Genomic DNA, 13,856 nt, shown 5'->3' on the forward strand with positions numbered 1-13,856 from the left:
AGTGTTTTGTGCATCCTTCTTTATCAATATAATAAAAACATTATGAGTTTAAAAAAATAATAATAATAATTATGAAGATAGGAACACGATTCATAAGCTAAAAGATTCATATTTAAAAATTTATGAGCCTGTAATATGATTTCTATATACCGACCGTTGAAACAATTTTGAAGAAAAATACTTCATTCCACTTCACAATTTCAACATCAGAAGAGCTATCTGAGCCAGTTCCACAAGTTCGTGCACTTTGTCGATTCGGTTGTAATTCACCAGCTTGGCTCTGGTTTGGAATAAGATGGACTGCAACAGCATATTGGTTGGAGGACAAACTTTCAAATTTTGGGAGCTGCATTTAAACACGCATGAAGCAAACATCAAAACCAAAAATGACACATTGAATTAAACAAAATCTAAGAATTCATAGAAAATAAGCTTGTTCAGACGTTCAAATTCTGCACCCTTTGAGCTAAGATGTCCAGTCATAATCACCTTAAAGATCTCTAAACAACTCCATTAAAACAGATTTCAGCTGAGTACTACTGAAGGATGTGTCTGTTTTAACACACTACAATCCACCAATTCAATTTAGTTATGGGTAACATGGCACACAGTACAATCCACCAAAGGAGGATGCATGAAATGGAGCAGTAATACATAAAAGCCCATTTAAGAGGATGATATGCTGTAAAAACTTTCTATAGGCTGTTATATTTTCTGCAAGTGATCATCATTTTTATGTTCCACTCAAAGGCGGCTTTTGCTTCTGGAGATTCTTTTACGTTACAATTGAGTACGATGGTAAAGCCTTAAAATGTATCAACAATCTTGAGCTTATATGGACTTAGGAGACTTGATAACCAAGTCAATAGTGTAGCTCTCTAGGGAGAGCCAGAGGTCTTTCACCAGAGCAAAAAGCAACACATTTGGACCATACAATGCCCAACCAAGAAGAACAACAGATTATCTTTAGTTCTTATTACTGAATATGGATAGGTGTTGTACTGAAAAAGGAATCGGCTTCAAACTACAGCACAAAGCATTTTAAGAAACCATGGAAGATAATAAAAGAAAATGTTGTAATGAGTGTATTTTTGATTGGATTGTTACTTTTTAAAACTACAAAGCAATTTTAACGTAAAGAACCATAGTTTATAAAAAGTGTAAGAAAAAAATATCTCATGGAGCTATAGTAAAGAGCAACCTCTGCCTCTGCAATTATGATAGTCACCATTTGTGTGAGCTTCTGACACAGATTTCCATTTAAATGAGAATCTAACATATTCTTTGACACTGGCACTTTTAATGGCTTTCTCTCTCCAGAAGGCATCTTAATGATGTTGGAAAGGCCCTTGACATCAGCAACTCGGATAAAAATGTCCTGACCGAGTTTGTTTTGTGGAATAAGATAGTTACTCTTTCTGTGATGCATATCAATGATAGCTCCTCCTTTTGGAGAAATAGCTTCCTGTTGAATAAAGCCAAAAAAGAAAAAACAAGTACGATAAATATATACAACATAAAACCTCGTCCATCATGGAATACACCTACTTGAGTTTTGTATATGAAATAAAATGCTCCATCTGATAATCATACCATACTTTTTTTCAAGACAACCTAAACCTAGTAAAACTTCAAAAATGATGTAACATCTTTCGAAATGCCAAATAGGAGGACCTCAATATAACTGATGAAAACAAACAACATTAAGCAGGCCATACAACACAATTTTGTTTGACATACTTATGCAAACCATGCAGCAAAGCTCTGGTATACTTTGGTTCACATGTATCAAACTCTCAATCTGTTGAGTTTGAATTTTTTAACAATTACATTTCAGGCAAGCCCATAAACAAGTTTTCTCCCAAAACAAGACAAAGGCCCAATTAAAAAAATTAAGACAGGAAAGTTTATTCACAAACAGCAACATTAGAAGTAGCTAAAATCCAGATACATTATTTATTATTCATAGAAAGTTCAAATTGAAGTGCGATTGTAATTTCTGGAGGGAGTTGATCAGGAAGTATTACTAATAAGTTGAGTCATAATATATCGAACAGATTTCATTTGTAAGTACAAAATGGCCTTCAAGTTAACACACCAGAACAGCAAATTGGCATCCAATGACTAAATGACTACTGTAGGTTGCAGAGGCAACAGAAATTACCGTGTACGATTCATGAACTTGACTAAGACTATTCCAGCTTGCATAAGCTTGAAATATCATATTGATATTGGACACAGAAATATTCATATTGAGATCCCCAGTGGGGGTCAAACGCAGCTGCGAAGCAGCGCCTGGTGCATTGGGATTGTACTGGTACCTGTCAGTGAATAACCATTTAGAATATCAATATTCCATGTGCAGGGAAAGAAACTTGTTGACCATCACAAAAGATCCAGCATCAGGTGATTGAGGCATCTTACTTCTCAGGGAAGATAAGAGGAAGTGAAAAGTATGCAATGAATCCAAAGATTTATCAGACAGGAGAGTCCATGATTGGTCCATAACTAATAGTTGTTTGTAATTTCAGTTAGACGAGTATTATGAGTTTCTAACTTGGTGTCTAGACCTGATAAGCAATGATCATGATTGTCAAAAGGCCAGATCTCAATCTTTTTCTTGCTAGGGCCCCAGACAGAAACCTAAACTCTGAAAAGCACCTTAAAAATGACAAGCAGATTTTGTTTTAAAGGATTACCGTAATGATCCATCAACTGGTTCAATAAGAGGCTCCCAAGCTTCGTACTTGTCATTGTATGATCTAGCAGTCAGAGAGAAGCTGAGACAGGAGGTCGAGAAGTCCTGTCTTCCATGTAAGCTGAATCCAATGCTGCTTAAAGATAAATTACACAACGGTACCATCTGCAAATACCCAAAATGACAGTTGTTATGCCATTTCCATGCACTTACAATCAAGAGAGAAACAGGTTAAATTCATACAATAATAATGAAGCTTCAGAAAAAACAATGAAGAATTTCCCTGGATTTGGTAAAGCTATCTTTGATCAGATAATTGCTGTAAAGACAAATTATACAGTTTCAATTTTTTTTTCCAAAGGATTTTATTTGATTCCAAAAGAGATGATACCCCACTCCGATTTCTATGGATTGCATTTGAATTTTCCAAAAATTTTCATTATCAATAGTCATAGATGATTAATTCTCAATCCCATACATGCCACTAATGACGATTCACATGTCTCAATGACTTTCACTTCCATGATATTTAAATAAACGGTAACTTCAGTATTCTCTAACAAATGTCAGAAGAAAATACATAACAAATGCACTGCTCTTAAATTATGAGTCAAGTGACCAATCGACAGGGAAAAAGGGGGTAATACTATCAAAATGACAACTAATCACCATAGACAGTTAAAATCTAAACTTATTGGAGTACAGTTCAAGCTGCTTCTCACTTTTGCCAATCATGTGAAGAAGATTGATAAAAATAACATACCAAGCCAGTATAGTCATCAAAAAGAGCTGCAGAGAAAGTTCTTATTTCTGCATCAATTGCAGTGTCATCTGAACTGCTTGCAATATCTGGGTCAGCAAGCTTTAAGGCAAACCTTCTTGGGGGTTTCTTGAAACCACCACGTACAATAAAAGTACCCAAATCGTTTCCAACCGTCCATATGCTAAATGGCTCTTTCACGAATTTTATATCAGATGTATCCCACAAGCTTTCATCAAGAAATTGATCCCCTGTGACCATATCACTACGAATGCATCTTAAGGAACTGAAATCAGATAGCTTTGCAGCACCCTTACAAGCAACACAACCCAAGGAAACAAAGCCAGGTGGAGCCTGAGGCAGCCAAAGAGAAATATTATCCACCCCTCTATGTTTCTTTATCTGTCCAACACGTTGAAAGTCCAGAGGGGGTTTGTACAGCTCCTCTCCAGAATCATGAAGGACCACGCAGGTATTTGGAGGTTCATACCTTAAAAAGAGTCATGAAACATGAGCAATGCCCAAAAACAGATAAGGCCGAAAAAAAGAAAACTGCAAACGAGTATACTGCAAGCATCAAATGCAGATCAGCTATGTGACGCGAAGAATAGAAAACTGTGTGTATCACATACCCTTTAACAGCAATATCACCAAAGTAAACCATCCCTTCAGGTATGGTAGGGCGCCATATGGATAATTTCTTTCTAGATCCTGAGCCTTGATTCCACCAGATCAACCGAAAAGTAGCAACAGCCTCAAATCTCCTTCCAGAATTTACAGTTGATGACCTTTCTGACCGGATGGTATGTTCACGAGCAGAAGGAAGCGTTTGGATGTCTGAGCTCTTCAATGTTTGTGAAGAAATATCTGGAAAACCAAAAACTAAATGCCGTAATTCATAAGCTCTACCAATCAAGTTCATTGTAGTGGGGTCAGCTGGCAGGAAGGTGCCAACAGAATTATCCACACGCCAGAATACCAAATTTGGATGACTGCAGATTGAAAATAAGTAAAATTGTTAAAATTTAGTTCAGTAGCACCACAAAAAATCACACAGATTCTGGCTAGCAAAATCATAGATTACACCCAGCAAAGTACCAAGCAAATACAGCTTCTTGAGTACCATTCAATTAATTCTAGATATGGCATCATAGGATTTGCTCAAAACGGATAGCATTTAGACATGTAATATCCAATTACAGTGCACAATTAAAACTAAACATAACTCCTCACAAGGCATGATGATGTTCAATAAAATCAGTGGCATGTTCAGAACGACGAAGAAAAGCATACAATGCATTTGCCTTATGAACAGATGCCACATACTTGAAATGGTAGCTTCAATACATAAAATATAGACAGAAATCAAAACTTTCACGTACCAACTGTTCAGGCTAATGTTTATACAATCTCTAAGGCCACAGGGTGAAACTAAGGATGCTAAGATGCAATGAGCAGAAGATGCTGGAGGTTCTTTCCTTCCAGAAGAAACCACACATCCCATTGACAAATAGCCTTTTGGCGCTTCAGGGAACCATATGGAACAAACCTTGCCTTCATCACTGCTGTCCTCACCATTAATTACACCTTCAGACAAAAAGCTATCCATTGAGGTTGAGGGCCAAACAAGCTTGAAAGACTCAGGTCTCTTTACTCGTACAAAGCTGGTATTAACAGCAACAACTCCTTTGGTTGGTGGCTTGTCTCTGTCACATGGAACCAAACTCAGTTGATATAATGAATAAAAGTAATACCAAAAAGAAAAAAATCATTAAGAAGTTCACTCACAATGGTGTGAGATAGTCACCAAGTATTGCAAAACCAGGTGGTGCACGTGGTCTCCAAAATGCATATACCTGATCATTGGAAGGGTCTGCAGCAGAACAATCAGTCACATCATTTAACTTTCAAAGAACAATTTTGTAAGTCAATCTCAGAAAGGAACTATCAGCAAGCTACTTGATGTTGTGACCTACTTTTAAAGGTTCCAATTTTGTCAAATTCGGAGCACACCACAGTCATTTTCTTTGATGACATCCTCAGAAAAGCCAAAATGTCATCTTCAACAGCCAGAAATAATCTCAAAATGCTAAATGAAAAATTCATATATATATCTGAAATAGTCAATTTCATATTTGTCTTCCCAGAAGCATTCGAGTACGTCATAGAGGTATCAAAAGGCTCCAAAATCCGGATTCCATTGCTCTCCATGGTAAATCCAAGAGCTTCAGCAGTAATGTCAATAGTGTCACCCTTCAAAACAAGTCTGCCAGATAAAATTAAGTAAGCATTTGTTTCATCAAGTACATACAACTTGTAAAACAACTGCTGAGAAGACACATTTTCAACATGCATTTTTTGTATTAAATCACAGATTAACTAGGAAAATACACTATATAATCACAAAACCTTAAACATGTATGCAAACATGACAATCAATTTCACAGCATAAATATTGTAAAAATCTGATTGTCAGGTGACACGTAAGAATCCTAAGAGAAGGATAGCATCCCACCGGTGCCATTAGATCACTCAATGCAGGAAAATCAAATAACAAACAGAGCCAATGGAAGAATAATTTCAACCCAATGAACAATTAATTAGGAAGGAAAGAACCTGCAGAATGCATCTAATTGCGTGTGCAAAAGCTTGTTAGAAAGGAGAAGTGATTTTCCCACATCCTTTGACATATTATAAAAGGTGAGCTCTGGACCAATAGCCTGCAAAGCAGAAAATAATTTAAATTCGACTAGACATACATAAAAAATATAAGAAACCAATGCCAATTTTCAAATGAACCCTTCCAAAAGAAAAAGATCTTCAATCCAATTTTCTAGAAGCCAATTCTTCAAAACTTAAACGCTGTACCATGAAAAATTGAATAAAATGCAGCAAAAGATAATAGGAAGTAGATACTCATTTAACTAATGAATTTATTCTTTAGGTCCAAGGACTAGAAATCCTGTAAATAAACATCATCTGCCTGTATACAAGTACAGCTACCCAAAAGTTCCAAAAAGATGTTTTTCCACAGAGGAGAACTTTCAGGGAACCACAAAAATATTGGTCGAAGGCACAGTCTTCAACTGCTGCACTCTACTTTTTTGCCCTCAAGAACTTTGGTCTTGGATTCTTAAAATGCATCTGAACATATCGGAGCAGCATCCAAGAGCAATGTGCTCCTTTTATAGTTCAATATAATCCCACTAAATAGTAGACAAGTACATAGATTTTGGAGAAGAAACTCTATATACTACTGAAACTCTTTAATGCAGCAGGTGACTACATTTTGTCCCTTTTTCTAAGGACATGCAGAATGAGATTTACTTTCCCACTCCATAACCTCTTAAGATGCTTTTATGAGAAAATTCCACAGGGAGAAACCGACTGCATGGCGAGGTCTTCAAGATGTTCTTAATGGGAGCCAATTTATTCTATGCTGCCAGACTTATTGAAGAAAAATGTACAACAAAACCAGTTGATTTTACTGAAGATTCAAATCACCAATTGCCCCCAGACTCAGTAAAGAAAGACTTTCAAAAAAGTTCCTAGTGCTGCAAAGTCCTTGCAAAAATCTAAACAGCAGTTACCATAATACTCCACCATTGCCTGCAATTGTGTAATACTCAAAGCGATACATATGCAAAAAAATTATGAAGGACAAAACGTTTACTAGAACTATCCAAGTTTTGGGAAGAAATTTTAAAAAGTTCAAGGGTCTGTCATACAATTTAAGCTACAGGAAGATGTCATAACTGCATCAAGGAGTTAATCTATATGTTCTCTGTCTTAATTTCTTGGCGATGCAAATGGATCCTCAAAGAATTCATGTAATTAATCCAAAGAAAAAACCAAAGAGTGCTAAAAACAGTCATTAATGACCTGCAACTCAAAGACAATCTCAGTGGATCTGCTGCCAGCAACATTCTGTGGAGAGACACTGTTACTACTCTCCCCAGAATAGCTCTGAGAATGACCACTATCCCCTTCGTCAAGGAAGACATTATCATCCTCAGTAGCTGAATAGCTGCTGTTAGATCCCAAAAACATACAAGAGTCTAAGAACTGTCCATTCTGCACCAACAACAAATGGTTTAACTGAAAGTGAGTTCCAATAGTTAAGATTCTATGCACCAAAACCTATAATGAGTAATTCAACAAGAAATGATATGATATACCTTGATGGTAACATTCGTAAATTGAAGCTTCTTTCCAGTTCCTACAAAAAAAATAGCTTCCATACTTGGAGATGAGAGATTAGAACCCTGTCTATCCAGCAAATACAATGTCCCACCTCTACCATCATATAAGAAAAGGTCAAATCTTTCATCATCGGCAACCAACGGTCTCAGCGGAGAGAGTGAGAATTCAGCACTAGGTTGACTGAATGTGGACTTATCAAGAATAATTCCATCTATAATGGGCGAAGCATTCTTATCCTCTTCATTTGATAGCATACCACGAACCGTAGGCACAAAAAACTCAACAACATCAAGCAGAAAATCAAGTGCAACGAGTAACTGTGGCCTCTGGATACATAAGAATAGAGATGTGGAATAATCACTAAATTTAGCATCAAGAACGAGCATTGTAGGAACTGGTTTCCTATCAATATCACCCATTTTGTTCTCCATCTTATGAGGAACCACCTCATCAGTCAAAAAATCTGTAGGATTATATCCAATGGTCTCTGGCTTCCTAATTGCCAGCCTAAGTTCTTCTTCTGTACCTTCCCGATCATCAAGCATGGTAAAATCCTTAAGAGTTGCAGACAGAAAACCTTCCCCTGATGAATTTGATTTATAGAGAAACCATGCACCACTAACCTGAAATACAAAATTGAATACTGGGAGTTTGACAAGCAAGCATAGTTTATACATCCAGTACAAGATACTAACTTATAAAGCAGATTTTCAAAGCACCTATCATACATTAGAGTGGGTAAACAAATAATTGCCTAGGTGTACGAAAAACATCCTAAAACATCATACACAGTGAAGCAGAGTTTCATGCAGGAAAAGCTTTTCTGTGTTAAAATATTGAGTAAATATATCTAAAACACCTGCAGACAATTGCATATATGACTAAGGTGATTCTTTTAGCCTTTCCATGAATCAAGCTGGTGGCCCCCTTTGACGAATTCTTCAAAATTTTAAGGAATAATAAGCAAAGCCAACTAATTTATTCTCCTTATCTTAATCCATCCTCATCTCTCTTCCACCATGAAACATGAATGTTACCAATGCCCTGTGCTGATGACTAGAGGCCTGTATTGGTCCTACTTGAAAAGAACTCAATATCATTGTCACAAGAGAATACAAACAAAAAGATCCATATGAGTACTTAAAAATCCTCTGATAAGAAGCCGCAAGGATATGAAAGTGTTTTCAAAGTGGAAAAACAAAGATGAGATACCAAGACCAAGAAAACCAGTGTACAAAAGTTCCTGACCCAAGAGCCCTTGTCCACATGCTATAATGATCTAGAGAAAAAAGGCAATAGAAGTATGTTACCTTTCCCTTGCTTGGTATGATTAAAGAAGTGGGGAACCTAATTTCTAAGTTTGCTACCTTTTTCTGGAAAACTGATTCTGTCAAAACATATATTTAAAGCTATTATCTGCCTTGACAAAGCTCAATTGCTGAAAACATTTCACATCAATGGGCCAAATCACACCATATCTAAACATTTAAGATGCTTTTCATAGACAGGAGGGGAAAAAAATTTAGTAAGACAAGTTTTGAGGTTAGTATACAAAGCTATTATCTGCCTTTTGCTGAAATTTCACGTCAATGGGCCAAATCACATCATATCTAGACATTTAGATGTTTTTCATAGACAGGAGGGAAAAAATTTAGTAAGACAAGTTTTGAGGTTGGTATACAAGAAAAATGAAGACAAGGAAGAATCAGTCACCTTCAAAGTTGCAAGAGATGCATCCCTTGTTACGCCATAGTAAAGGCTCAGTTCAACTAAATCAATGATAACAGAAACCTTGGTGGAAATCCACTTTTCCCTACCCAGAGTTCCAGATTCTGTTGCATTAGAATCTACAGGAACAGAAGGTCCCGCCACCTCTACTGAAGCAGATGAGGAAACATTCAGTTGAGGAACCAAGTTTGGAGTCTCTGAGAAATTAGACTGTGCACATTCTGAAATGATTCGGTACTCTTTGTTGGAAAGAGCTGCTTTGAGTTCTTCAATCTGAACAAAAAAAACAATGATATCTCTTCAAGAATACGATTTTATTCTTCTGCCATTGTAAAGTGAAAAAAATTTAAAACTTGGCAAATTATAGAACAAAGTTCGAAAAGGAAATGGAGAACCTTTCTAGATGGCACCAAGTTGAATTAGTTCAGACTATACTACCTTAATATCAACTTCTGTATCAGGAATCTGATGCAGCAAGTCGCGGAGTGACCTCCGAATAATAACAGAAATACCATTGACATTCTGCATTATACTTTCACCTAATTCTGTTCCAGAACCAACATTCAGGTTTATGTCTTCAACCTACATTAGGACATCAAAATAGGTTATAGAAATATGTATGGAAACCGAATTCTACAAAAGAATGACCGGAAGAGAAGAAGCTGCCAGTGTTGAATATAATATACAATTCTCTATGGTGAGAGTCCGTTGCAAAAAGAAAATATTATGAATCAACAAGCAGAAACAATCCACCAGTTGAGGACATGCCACAGCATATTCTCAAATTCCTACAAACAGCCAACAGACTATCAGTTTCTCCACCTATCAACTTTCATTAGTATACAACTACCACATATCAGGATAAATCTTACTTTAACAGTTAAAATAAAACCATGTGGATCAGTCAGTTGCAAAAAGAAAATATTATGAATCAACTAGCAGAAACAATCCGCCAGTTGAGGACATGCCATGGCATATTCTCAAAAACAAAGTAGCTTAGCTTTAGGTCTCCTACAAACAGCCAACAAACTATCAGTTTCTCCACCTATCAACTTTCATTAGTATACAACTACCACATATCAGGATCAGTCTTACTTTAACAGTTAAAATTTCCATGTGGACAGCATTCATTTCTTGTCTGCTTCCGTGAAACCATTGGAAGGTGTTCTGCACAGTTATATGCACAATATCGAGCTTGAGATAGCTGTAGAAAGATGATGTAAATGGTTAGCTTGACTAAATCTCCCTACACTTCACATGCACATGAAAAGGTTTGCAGAATATTACTTCGAAAAAGAAGGGGAAAAAAAAAAGAAGAAATCTTACTCAAGGCTGTCCGTTCTCCTGGGCATTAATATTATTGGCTTCCTCAGGGAAAGATCAAATTTTACTGCAGGTGACCCTTCAATTTCACTTCGAGTAAATGACTTTTCTGTATTTGTTTTTTGATCTTTTACCCTGACAATATCCACCGAATTACTGGGAACAAGACCCATGAAGTAGCTGATAACCTACAAGGCATTTTAATATCGTTGTAGTAATTTAGTAAAACAGCAAGAAGTAGTTGAAAACCGCAATTGTTACTAACCTCTTGGAGAAAGCGATTCAAATATACTATACGGACTTCAGAAAGCTGACCAACAAGACTGTAATCATAACCCTCATAGTCCTCATCATCAGGACTAAATGAACAAAAGACCAACTACAAAATTACAGACAGAATTTCAATAGAAGATAAATGAAAGGAGGTGGCAATTAATCATACAAACTAATAAAAGCTAATAGACTAGATTCATAGAACAGCAAGCTAATACAAGAAAATAACGCATGCTAGAGTATATAAAAAAGATCAAGGCAGAGCAACAGCATTGGGTCTTTCCAGCAGCTTATGCATTATCATGATGTAAAATACCGCATGTTCTATTTTATGAACTAGATGCCAACACAACAGATCCATATGCAAAAAGCTTAAAATGCAAATCCATGGTTTTTATATTTATCTCTTCGTGCTCTTGTAACCTCTGTTCTCTTCATCCTTCAGGATTCAAATGACAACAGCACTGACATTCTCATGCTTAGTTCTTATTCTAATCTCTCATGATATTGTTAAAGCCTTGAGACAAGTCTAAGGTTGCTCCCTTTAACCAGGAAGGTCAAGGTGCAAGAATACAGCAACAACTTCATTGTTTGACAATGTACCACTGCATATGCCAATCTTTTCCAGACAACTATGGGAGGAGCCACGAGCATTGAACTTTTAGCCTCTTAATCCTAACCCAACACATATGGAATAATATGATTCCAGATTAATTCTAGATGACTACTAGAATAACCATCCTAGGGCTTGCAAAGTAGGAGGAAAATTTCGTTTAGAATCTCCACCAAACTTCTCAAAATTCTGATATTCAAACTTTTCCTCTTTTTCTTCATCCACTTTAATCAAGTGCAGCACTCCAATATACTCCTAGAACTTGCAAACATCAATATAAAACTGAAAACACTTAACACTTTGTTGGAAATGGTTAACCAATCTGATCAAGTTACACTATCTAGAAGCTATACACTATCTAAAAACTACGGGTCAAGGTCAAATGATTAACTCAATGATGCAACATTAACAGTTATATCTGTTAGTTTGCAATTTCTACAATGTATTTGGAGATAGTTAATGCCATATCCATATCTGTTAGGTTGACAATTTCTACAATGTATTTGGAGACACGTAATGCCAAAATAAGAGGAAAAGAAAATCCTCAAAAGTATGAGAAGACAGAAGATATGGATCTTCTAGAAGAAAGTGGAAGGAGAATAGCAGATATAGAGCCACAAGCATTCAACCTACACAAATTAAAAAATTAAGTGAATTGCTCCTTAAACCAAGAGACAGTTTGCTGTCCTATTCTAGACATGAATGAAAAGGCTCAGCGATCTAACCCTCTTCACACATCCCATTAGAGATAAGCTTATTGTTAGAATGACAAAAAAAAAAAAGGGAAACTGAATACCATCTAATCACAAAGTAAGAGAGCAAAGACAACAAGGCACAATTAGGTCTCTTTACACAAGAAAGAGGTTCTGTTTTTAACATCTCTACATGATTATAATGCGTCTCTGTCTGGAAGCTAAAGGGTTCAGCATAACTAATTAGGCAAACAATCTCTCAGAAACAATGAGAAGATAATCTGTTGCATCAAACACAACATTGCAAAACAAACTGTTTATATGTGAGTTGACATATTGCAGAGTCATGCAAAGAAGAAATTGGAACTTTTGTTAATAACAAAGCTCATCATAAAATAATACCTCCACAAATGAACTACCGCCTGGATTTCTCATATCACAGGCCCAGAAATAAATATGGTTGCTATGAAGACTGTCATCACTTATTCTTAAGTTTCCAAGGGATGCCTTTATACTAAAAGAAGATGGAAACACCTATAACATGGGAAAATTTGTTATAGAAGATCAAAGGTATAAAATTCACAAGATAACACAAATTAAGCAATGAGAAAGAATTCCAAAACCTTAATATCAGTAAGAAAATTATCCTGTGACAAAGTAGCAAGCTTAGAACCATTTTCCTTCATCAACAAAATTTGAGCACGAGCCATTTGCAGTGTCAAATAAAAGATGACTCTGGACTTGCCCTTCCCAATAAAACCTTGGGCCACACGCTCCTCCAATACATCTGAGACCTGTTTGTCAACTGCATTTTTGTCAGAAACATCAGATTGCACCATAGCAGCCGAAGTATCACGGAATGACTCACAACTGTCATCCTGAACATTTATAGCATTAACAAAATTCATGATGGCCAGTATCATAGGCCGGCGACAAAAAAATGAAAGAGTAGCAAGCGAAACTGCCACCTGAAAGACAAAGGACACGGCATATTACAAGTAGGTAAGGAGAAAAAGAAAGGAAGAGCAAGAAGAAATCAACTCTCCAGGAACAGCTGACCTTTGTCTCAACACCCTCATCAAGGGATGAATTCTTATCATAAAATATAACTTGAGCCTTCACAAAGCTATCTAATGTGTCATTGACTTCCATATTATCATCCCCAGGATGACTATTGTTGGCGGGAAGTAGACCAGAGAGACGGGAGAAACTAAGGGCTCTGATAGTATTATCTACTGAGAGAAAATTTTGCGAACTAAAATAATCAGGTTGAGTCCCCCATGACTGGGGGCTCTCATCATTAAGCGTCTCTGAAGCCTCGTAAAATTCATCTTCACCTTCACCTTGACTTAAATCATCACTCACAAAAGTTCCATCCCCATTTACATTTGACAGGGACAGTGCATCAGAACTCCTGATGACTGATCTTGCAAGATAACAATACTGAGATCTCCCTTTCCGGCAAATTAAATCTTCCACCTCTAATGATTTGAGGACCATCCCAATGAACATATCATTATCTTTTACCAACAGCTCAACCTGGCAAAGCAAATCAATTATAACTCT

The 13,856-nt window shown here is 36.5% G+C and overlaps 1 protein-coding gene across 4 annotated transcripts in view; it reads right to left on the reverse strand.

Annotated features, from left to right (window-relative positions):
- LOC113703042 (uncharacterized) overlaps positions 1–13,856 on the reverse strand; it is a 55,200-nt gene that overhangs the window by 24,789 nt on the left and 16,555 nt on the right. For all 4 annotated transcript variants that reach the window (XR_011820525.1, XM_027224255.2, XM_072063465.1 and 1 more), the window contains 20 exons: positions 13,350–13,829; positions 12,914–13,258; positions 12,693–12,824; positions 10,978–11,091; positions 10,716–10,900; positions 10,485–10,593; positions 9,828–9,971; positions 9,375–9,662; positions 7,637–8,284; positions 7,341–7,532; positions 6,075–6,178; positions 5,435–5,724; positions 5,247–5,331; positions 4,841–5,164; positions 4,091–4,450; positions 3,462–3,948; positions 2,700–2,863; positions 2,165–2,321; positions 1,202–1,465; positions 155–346 (listed from right to left, as the gene is read on the reverse strand). Coding sequence is in view for 3 of the 4 variants with exons in the window: in XM_027224255.2 (XP_027080056.2) it covers positions 155–346; positions 1,202–1,465; positions 2,165–2,321; positions 2,700–2,863; positions 3,462–3,948; positions 4,091–4,450; positions 4,841–5,164; positions 5,247–5,331; positions 5,435–5,724; positions 6,075–6,178; positions 7,341–7,532; positions 7,637–8,284; positions 9,375–9,662; positions 9,828–9,971; positions 10,485–10,593; positions 10,716–10,900; positions 10,978–11,091; positions 12,693–12,824; positions 12,914–13,258; positions 13,350–13,829 (5,064 nt within the window). In the remaining variant the exon portion in view is untranslated. The remainder of the gene's footprint in view (positions 1–154; positions 347–1,201; positions 1,466–2,164; positions 2,322–2,699; positions 2,864–3,461; positions 3,949–4,090; positions 4,451–4,840; positions 5,165–5,246; positions 5,332–5,434; positions 5,725–6,074; positions 6,179–7,340; positions 7,533–7,636; positions 8,285–9,374; positions 9,663–9,827; positions 9,972–10,484; positions 10,594–10,715; positions 10,901–10,977; positions 11,092–12,692; positions 12,825–12,913; positions 13,259–13,349; positions 13,830–13,856) is intronic.

This window comes from Coffea arabica, chromosome 8c (assembly GCF_036785885.1).
Source record: "Coffea arabica cultivar ET-39 chromosome 8c, Coffea Arabica ET-39 HiFi, whole genome shotgun sequence".
NCBI classification, from domain to species: Eukaryota; Viridiplantae; Streptophyta; class Magnoliopsida; order Gentianales; family Rubiaceae; genus Coffea; species Coffea arabica.